We start from the raw sequence: 10,096 nt of genomic DNA, 5'->3' as shown, positions 1-10,096 counted from the left end.
TTTGAGTCTTTTGTAAAGTGTGTAATTCCTCTTTTAGATCTTGCAAGAATTTCCTCATCTCCTGGAACTCGTCAACTTCTTTCTCCTTTCTCTTTAGCAGTTCATTATCTCTCTTCTCTTCCATCTCTGTTAGCTTCGACATTATGAATGCTCTAAATTCCTTATCAGACATTTCCATGATTTTCACCGAACTGCTTGTGGATGAAGAAGAGTTCCGTTGGAGGAGAGGTATTTTCTCGTTTTCCCCTATTTCTCGTGATCCGGCGGTGATTTCTTGTCATCTGATGGATGGTGTGTTTCTTTCAATTTCCTGAAATTCAGCCTTAATGTTCAGGAGCAAGCAGACAGAGGTGATCTAGAATCTTGCCGTTCTGTTGTGATCGCGCTAGCTCGTTTGCTGCAGGTTGAATTATTAGTGGAAAATCTTCATTCCCTTAAAAAATCTAGTTCGTTGGAGCTGTGTGGAACCTTCTTCTGAAGGCCCGACTTCTTCTACCGCTAGCTCGTTTGCTGCAGGTTGAATTATTAGTGGAAAATCTTCATTCCCTTAAAAAATCTAGTTCGTTGGAGCTGTGTGGAACCTTCTTCTGAAGGCCCGGCTTCTTCTCTATGTTCAACTTTCAAGAAACTGCCAGCACTTTTAATACTTTTTAAAGTAATGTTTTCATTTTACCTTTCTATCCACAGATTGAGCGTTCCCTAGTTACTTCTTCATCTTCTCCAGTTTTTGTTGTTTTGGTATTGTTTAGTCTTAGCTATTTTGGGTACAAAGTGCTCTTTCATAGTGGTTTTAATTTGTATTATCCTGATTAGCAATGATGTTAGCATATATAAGTATCTTCATTGGCTATCCATATATTTCCGTTTTGTTCATGATGTTTTCATGTTTTTTTATTGGCATTTTGCCTTTATATTCTTGAGCTGTAGAAGTTCTTTGTAAATTCTAGATACAAGTTTATCAGGTGCATCTTTTATGAATACTTCCTTCCAGTCTGTGACTGGAAGGTGTGATCTTAATGATGTGTTTTGATGAATAGCAACTTTTAATTTTGATGATATATAGTTTATTCATTTTTTCCTTAGTTAAATGCCTCCTGTAACTTGAAACTGCTGCCTGTCTTAGGTAATGAAGATATTCTCTTCCTTTTCTTTCCTTTTGTGTGTGTGTGTGTGTGTGTGTGTGTGTATGTGTGTGTGCTTTAAATTTTATATTTAGGTCTGTTATTCATCTGAGATTAATTTTATTTCTGGTGTGAAGTATGGATCAATATTCACTTACTTCCCATACGGATATAGCTAGTTTTTCAAGCACCATTTGTTGAAAAAATTTTATTTTTCTCCACTGAATTGCTTTGGTGCTTTTCTTGTTTGGAAAAGTATGTATCTATTTCTGGATTCCATTGGTCTATGTGGAATGTTGTGCACTAATGCACTTTTAAAAATTGTATACACTGCTTATTAGATAATGATGTACCTAGGGAAAACCTTTTCCCGATTCTATAGTGATAGCACTGTAGATCTTTTTTGTAATCAGCTAGTAACCAATGACATTTGAAGACTTCAGCATGATCCTCTGTATATTCCAGTGCTACTTGTTTGTTTGTTTTTTGTGTTTTTTTGGAGAGGTTTTTGCTATAGGGTGCGTGCACTCGCCAGACAGACAGAGAGAGACAGAGACAGAAAGCGAGAAATCACCCCCCAGGGGGGATGGCCACACCACAATCCTTTCTTCTCCATTATCTTCTCGGGATCTTGGGCATGCATGCACATGTGCCCAGCGTGAGTTTAAGCCACTGGGTCCGGGACTTGAACTGCAGTCGACTACACGGTAGTCCAGCTACATAGCCATTACGCTAACTGCTGGTCCCTCCAGTGCTACTTTTTATGTCATGTGAAATTGATGGTCACATTTTTCTTTTTTTTTTTTTCTTTTTAAGTGTGTTTTGCTATAGGGCATATGCACTTTCTGGAGAGAAAGAGAAAGAAAGAGACAGAAACCAAGAAAACACCCCTCAAGGGGGATGCCCACACTGCAGTCCCTTCTACTCTATTTTCCTCTTGGGATTTTGGCACACATACATATGCGCCCACTATGACTTTTAAGCCACCAGGTCCAGGACTTGAACCACCGCTGACTACATAGGAGTCCAGTAATGTATACATTATACCATCTACTGGTCCCACATTTTTATTCTTTTATGTTCATCTATAAAGATGAGAAGGTACTTGTTTAGTTCAGAATACTAAGGATGGCAACTAATAATAAACTTAAGGTACCATTTATTTTTCTTTTTTAGAGATAGATGTTTGCTATAGGGCATGTGCGCTCACTGAAGAGACAGAAGCGGAGAGCCAGAAAGTGAGAAATCACCCCCCCAGGGTGGATGGCCACATGGCAATCCCTTCTCCATTCTCCTCTCAGGATTTTGGACACACACACACACACACACGCACGCACGCACCAAGCATAAGTTTTAAGGTACCAGGTCTGAGACTTAAATTGTAGTTGACTACATGGGAGTCCAGTGATGTAACCGTTATGCCATCTGCTGGTCCCCAGATACCTTTTTTTAAAAATTATTTTCTTTAATTTTATTCGTCATTATTAGTTTCAATTTGACCAGAGGGAGACAGAGAGAGAGAGAGGGAAAGTGAGAATGCAAGCCACCAGGTCCAGGACTCAAACCATAGTCAGCTATGTGGGAGTCCAGTGCCTCAACTACCGCACCACCTGCCAGATACCATTTTTTTTTTCCAGATACCATTTTTTAAGTAATATCATTGTCTATACGCATAAAGATCTAGACAGACCTTCATCATGTTATCTATCAAGAGACATGCCTTGAGTCCTTGAAGTGGGAAGAGAATATATAACCTCAAATAAATTAGGATTTCTTTATAAAGAAAATGTATTTTAGAACTATTGTCTGGTGATAGTAATATCTCTAGCATATGTTCACGTTCAATAAATACTTATTTAAACTATGATAAATGGCATGACAATTTTATCCTCAGGTGAAATAAAGTTACCTTTGTCATTATTCTGAATTGCAATAAATCTGAAAGTAAGTCATAGGTAGATGCAGTTGACTACCTGAAACCTAATCTATTCTGCAAACAGGGAGGGGAGAGGGTAAGGAATTATAAGCTGGAGGGTTGAAATCTCAAATATAAACCTGTGTGGTAGATTGCTGACTAAAAACAGTTATAGATTAATATTGTTATGTTTATTCTGGGCCAAGTACTATTTATCATGTGATGTTTATGGAATTTTCTGCAATAAATTCTTGTAAGTGGGTTTTTGATATGTTGAACTCATCATCAGAGGTAAATTATAGAGAAGTCCTAATAAAAGAAGCATTTTATCTTCGTATTTATTGTATTTCATCAATTTAAAAAATGGAACCAACCCCCCCTTCTGCCTACACACAAATAATGTATTTAAAATTGGGTTGTATTGGTTGTGATCCTCAATCAGTTTGATCAGTAAGGACAGTCTGTAGTCATTGCTGAACATATATAAACATCAAATGTGCTGTCATGTACTTATAGAGTATTATTACTGCTCTAATAAAAAGAAAAGAAGAGAGGGAGAAGATAATAAAGGAGTACTTCTCTTTTTTTAGAATTAATTATTTTCTTATTATTATTTTAATTTGCTATAGAACATGTATACTCATCAGAAAGAGAGAGAGAAATGGAAAAATGAGAAAATAAGCCAACAGGCCCAGGACTGGAAGCATGTTCAGCCATGTGGGAGTCCCACACCCTAACCACCACACCACCTGCTGGCCCTTGGATTACTCATTTAATCCTCGTAGGCCAGACCTAGTTGAAACTAGTCTCTCTGTATTATGGGTTCTTTTAGGAAATACCAATCTTGATGGCACAGCATCATTTTGTAAAGAAAAATCGGAAACTATTGAAGGCTTATAGTCAAAGTGATTCTAAAGAATTAGACTGACTTTTATGAAAGCACAGTGTTATGTAAGTTAATTCATGTTTAAATTTAAAACAGTGTAAATATAAATTCTAAATTGTAAAGAAGGCATTCTATTGAGACCAGATGTTCAAAAATCATAGAGACTTGGGCCCTTGGATGTTTCAGCTTTAGAATTTATGAGGATGGGGCCAGCAGATGGCATAACGGTTATGTTGCTGGACTTCATGTAGTCAGCTGTGGTTCAAGTCCCAGATCCAGTGGCTTAAAACTCAAAGTGGGCACGTGTGTGTGTGTGTGTGAGTGTGTGTGCATGTCCAAAATTCCAAGAGTAGAATAGAGGAGATGAGATTGCTGTGTGGCCATCCCCCTTAGGGGATGATTTCTCGCTGTCTGTCTGTCTCTGTCTCTTCAGCCAGCACACATGCCCTATATTGCAAAAATTTTCCTTCCCAAAGAGAGAAAGCATTCTGTCATTTTAATTGCATTAGTCTTCATAAAATAATGAGCCCTACGTTTTGCGATGTCTTAGGTTAGATTTAGTTAGAAGTTGTTCTGGAGATACTCATTTTTCTTATGAAATTGGTTAGGAGAAAGAAATGATGTTTATGTAAAGTGAGCAAAGTTGATTTAACTTAAAAGGAGGCTTTTTACCAATTTGAATCTCCACCTGGATATTTGGGAGTCTAGACTTTTTGTTATGTAGGCTGTTTATGCATTGCAAAATGTCTGCCATTCTGGCCCTTTTTTACTAAATGCCAGTAATTATCTTAATTGTTTGACAACTAGAAAACATTCCCTTCTGTTTTCTTTCCTTCTTCTTCTTCTTCTCCTTCTCCTTCTCCTCCTTCTCCTCCTCCTCCTCCGCCTCCTCCTCCTCCTCCGCCTCCTCCTCCTCCTCCGCCTCCTCCTCCTCCTCCGCCTCCTCCTCCTCCTCCGCCTCCTCCTCCTCCTCCGCCTCCTCCTCCTCCTCCGCCTCCTCCTCCTCCTCCGCCTCCTCCTCCTCCTCCGCCTCCTCCTCCTCCTCCTTCTTCTTCTTCTTTTTCGAGAGAGAGAGAGAGATTTTTGCTATAGAGTGCACTCGTTAGAGAAACAGAAATACCCCCAGGGGATTGGCCATGCCACAGTTCCTTCTCCTCAATTCTCTGGTTTTCCAGTTGGGATTTTAGGCATGCATGCGCACACACCCAGCATAAGTTTTAAGCCACCAGTCTGGAACTCCATCTGTGGTTGGTTGGCCACATAAGAGTCCAGCACCTTAGCCACTACGCCACCTGCTGTCTTCACATTCACTTGAGTTTTTAAAATGTCTCCACAGAACCAGCAGTTGGTGTAATGGGTATGTCGCTGGACTCCCATGTAGTTCACCGTGGTCCGAGTCCCAGACCTGGTGGCTTAAACTCAACGCCGGGCGTGTGTGTGTGTGTGTGTGTGTGTGTGTGTGTGTGTGCGTGCTCGCACACATTGCGCATGTGCCCAAGATCCCGAGAGGAAAATGGAGAAGAGATTGTGGCGTGGCCATCCTCCCTGGGGATGATTTCCTGCATTCTGTCTCTGTCTTTCTGGTGAGCCCTATAGCAAAAACCTGCCCCCCCCCCAAAAAAAAAGTCTCTATATTTTACCATCCTTATTGAAAACTACATATCTTAGATGTATGAATGATGACTTAACTAAGTAAGCACTAGAGTAAGAAATGATTGTGACTTAGCTGTAATCATGCATTGACTAAATTTCATTCAAATTGATAATTTGAAACTATAATGGCTGTATTGACATGTTCTTTTTTTTTTCCTAGTAAAATGAATGAAAATAAACCTGGTGACTCACAGAACCTTGGTAAGTAACTGTATTTACAATATTTTCATTACTATAACTTTTAAGATTGCTACTCAGACAATAGGAATTAATTCCTTAGTACATGCTTCTTAGTTCAAGTGTTTATGTACTGAAGTATGATAATGTGTGTATTCATTTCCCAAAAAAATGCTGTTGGAGGATAATGTATTTGCCAAATTTTGTTTGTATTCTGTGTATGTATTTATCAGGTATGGTTTGTGTCTGAATTAAACTATATAATTTTAAATTTTTCACCCTTTTTTGTGCTTTTTCTTAAAAATGAAAAAAATGAAGGAGAGAACAGTTTAACTGTACACAAAAGTTTAACATGGAAAGGAAAATTTACCTCTAAGTGGTCATAACAGCCTTCCCAAGTAGATGGAATCTCTTTTGATCATTGCTTTTAGTTTTTTTTTTTTTTTTTTTTTTAAAGAATTATTGGGACCAGCAGTTAGCATAATGGCTATGTCGCTGGACTCCTGTGTAGTCGACCGCGGTTCGCGTCCTGGACCCGGTGCTTAAAAATCACGCCGGGTGCATGTGCATGTGTGCCCGAGATCCTGAGAGGAGAATGGAGGAGAAGGGATTGCAGTGTGGACCATCCCCTCTGGGGGGTGATTTCTTGCTTTCTGGCTCTCTGTCCATCGTCTCTGTCTGGCGAGCGCACACGCCCTATAGCAAAAACCTCTCCAAAAAAAAAAGAATTATTTTATTTAACTTTATTTATTTTGATTTGACCAGAGAGGGACAGAGTGAAAGCAAGAGTGAAACAAGAGAGAGAGTAAGTGAGAAAACAAACTGCCAGGTTCCAGACTCAAACCGTAGTCGGCTATATGGGAGTCCAGTGTCCTTAACTATCATGCTACCTTCTGGTCCCCGCTTTTAGTTGTATTTTGACTTGCTTCCATAGAAGAGGAAGAGTTTATTATTACTCTAATGTTCTTCTGATACCATTCCCTCTACTGTTTTAGATTTTTTTATTCCCTCTAAAATTAAAATATACTTAAAACTATGTCTTGACTATCACTTTTAGAGCATATCTATTGACTCTACATTATGTTGAATGAGGAAGTTTGTGCTTCTAGAGCTCCCTCTACTTCCCTTTTCTGCTTCAACTATGCTAATAGTTCTGAAACTTTAGTAATGTGTGGACTACCTTTATTCATTTACCAAATGCAAATACACCCCTACGGTTATTTTTTCTAAAATCAATTCTGTTTTTTACTTACGTGAATTTATTTATGAAGGAAACTTTCATTATTGTAATGGAAACCAATATCATTTGCTTTAATAAAGGGTGATCTTAACATATAATGAAATAACTACTTTACTGAATTTTAAACATTCAAATTAAAAAAATAGTGAAGTACAAATAAATAGAAAGTAATCTACTTATAAAAATGCTTTCCTAAAACCTAGTCTATCTACGAACAGGGAAGGACCTCCAAACTAGGTGAAGAGAGGCAAGGGAGGAAGGGAACAAATGGAAAACTGTAGGTCCATGATACATAGAAATGCTTCTCCATCAGGAGTGGTCTGGAGAATTCCTCTTCTCTAGTCTCAGCTATTCTATTCTTCCTTCTTTTATATGTATATGAACTCATGGATAAAAGTATAGATTCTGGGACGGAGGAGTTAAAGTAGGAGCTGCTATTTTTTTTTTAATTTTATGATTGCTTATTCATATTTAATTGTACATCTTCATAGCCTACAGAATGATTTATCAAAGTGTGCACACTTTGACAATCAAATCCAAAGGTATTACCATATACATCTCCTATACATCATTCCCAACATAAAATTTTACATTCTTATGTCTGTTAAGCATTTCTTCCCTGAGGCCCTCCAACCCCACTTCTCCCACCCACTCCCATGCCATACAGTCTCTGGTGTTTACAACTGCCAACTATTATGTCTTCAGATCTTTCCATTTCTGTCATATAGTGCAGACATTTGGTATACATTGAGCAGGGATATAAAGTGTTGTATTTCAGCTGATTTACTTTACTTAATATTAAATATTTTTGTATTCATCTACTTCCCATCAAAAGACAGGGTCATATTTTTGGCTGAGTAATATTTCATAGTGTACATGTGCCACATTTTTTGAAAAGTATAAGAATTTAAATTGTTACTTTATGCTCTGCTGATACTACTCTCTCTCCTGTACAAATAGCAAAACTCTTAGAAGCAGAAAGTAGAATGGTGGTTACTAGAAGTTTGAGATAGGGGGAGATTCGACAGATATTGGGAAAGAATATAAAATTTCAATTAGGGGGAATAAGTTCAAAATTTCTGTTGTACAACATATGACTACATGAACAACAATGTATTGTATATTTGAAAGTAAGAGTAGATTTTATGTGTTTTCATCACAAATAAATGGTAGGTAAGTGAAGTAACACATGATAATTAGCTCTGTTTAGCCTTTCCACAGTTCAAATGTATTTCAAAACACCTTGTGTCATGGTGGTTAAGGTGCTGGATTCTCACATGGCCGATATGATTCAAATCCTGGACCAGGTGGCTTGCTTTTTCACTTTCTCTCTTGTCTGTTAGTCTGTCTCTCCCTGGTGAATTAAAAAATAATAATAATAAATAAAATAATTTTTAAACTCTTTAATAAAAATCTTGTGGTATATCATAAATATAAGAGGTCTTCAAAAAAGTGCATGGAAAACTAGTATTATGAAAAAAACTGCATTGATTTAAAAAAATTTTGTACCAAAATGATCTTATATTTTGATTCCATTTTTTCTTGAACTTTTTTTTCTTTTCTTTTCTTTTTTTTAGTTTTTAGAGGGCATGTACACTCACCAGGAAGAGGTAGAAAAACACCACCCACGTGGGAATGGTCACACACAATTCCTTTTCCATTTCTACAACCTGTCAGGACTTTGGGCATGCATATCCAACATGTTTTTTATTTCATTAGGGTGAGGATTTGAACCACAGCCATGTGGATCCAGCTTCCTGTGTGTGTGTGTGTGTGTGTGTGTGTGTGTGTGTGTGTGCATACACAAATGCTGAGCTAAGTCAATTCAGAATCTCCCTGACTCCACAAATTTTCTTTTTCGGTATGTGGTAAAATGACAATTTGGTAGGAATTAGTACATTCACAATGTTGTAAAACTATCACTACCATCTATCAATAGTTCAAAGCATTTTGTCACCCCCTGAGGAAAACTCTACCTGATAGGCAGTCACTCTTCATTCTACACATTTCCCCAGCCCTTGGTAACCACTAATCTGCTTTTTGTCTTTTGTCTCTCTGGATTTACCTATTCTTGGTAATGTAAACTATTATGTAAATGGAATATGTGACCTTTTGTGCTTGACTTCCTTCACTTAGCATAATGTTTGTAGACTTGTTTGTGTTGTAGCATGTATTAGATTTCATTCCGTTTTATTGCTGAATAGTATTCCCTTGTATGAATATATCAGTTTGTTTATACATTTCATCCATCCATTAATGGACACTTGGTTTGTTTCCACTTTGGCTATTGTTAACAGTGTTGCTATGAAGATTAGTGTAGGAGTATTTGTTTGAAAGTAGACTTTGAGTTCTTTGGTGGATACACCCAGGAATGGAATTATTGTATCCTATGGTAACTGTGTTTAACTTTTTGAGAAAGTACTTGACTACATTCTAAAGTGGCTACACTGATTTACATTTCTGTCAGTAGAGTGTAAGGGTTCTGATTTCTCCAGATCCTTGACAAGAGTTGTTACTATATGACATTTTGATTACAGCTGTCCTTGTAAGTGTGAAGTGATGTCTCATTGTGGATTTAATTTACATTTCCTTGTTGACTGATGCTTAATAATATTAAGCATCTTTTAATGTGCTTAAGGTCTATAGGTTTATCTTTGGAGAAGTGTCCGTTTAGATCCTTTGCCCATTTTTAAATTGGGTCATTTATGTTTTCACTGTTGAGTTGTAATACTTTGTTAGACATTTTGGATATGAGACTTATTAGATATGCAATTTCCAAATGTTTTCACCCAAGTCTGTAGAGTGTCTTTTCGTTTTTTTTTTTTTTGAAAGTGTCCTTTGAGGCACAAAAGTTTTAAATTTTGACGAGGTTAAATTTATATATTTTTTCTTTTGTTATTTTTGCTTTTGGTGTCATGTGAATTCTGAGAAACTATTGCCAGCTCCAAGATCATGAAGATTTACTGCTATGAGTTCTTATAAGAATTTTATAGTTTCGACTCTTAGATTTACATCCTTGATCTGTTTGGAGTTCTTTGTATGATAATGACATAGAACTTCAATTTTATTCTTTTGCATGTGGCTATCTAGTTATCCTAGTACCA

The 10,096-nt window shown here is 37.2% G+C and overlaps 1 protein-coding gene across 1 annotated transcript in view; it reads left to right on the top strand.

The window, feature by feature from the left end:
• G2E3 (G2/M-phase specific E3 ubiquitin protein ligase) overlaps window positions 1-10,096 on the top strand; it is a 64,531-nt gene that overhangs the window by 13,469 nt on the left and 40,966 nt on the right. Inside the window, 1 exon segment of the mRNA XM_006172373.3 lies at window positions 5,736-5,776. Within this exon segment, the coding sequence (XP_006172435.2) occupies window positions 5,736-5,776 (41 nt within the window).

The sequence above is a fragment of the Tupaia chinensis genome, unplaced genomic scaffold (assembly GCF_000334495.1).
Source record: "Tupaia chinensis unplaced genomic scaffold, TupChi_1.0 Scaffold000350_1, whole genome shotgun sequence".
NCBI classification, from domain to species: Eukaryota; Metazoa; Chordata; class Mammalia; order Scandentia; family Tupaiidae; genus Tupaia; species Tupaia belangeri.
This window is presented reverse-complemented; position numbering and strand designations above follow the sequence as displayed.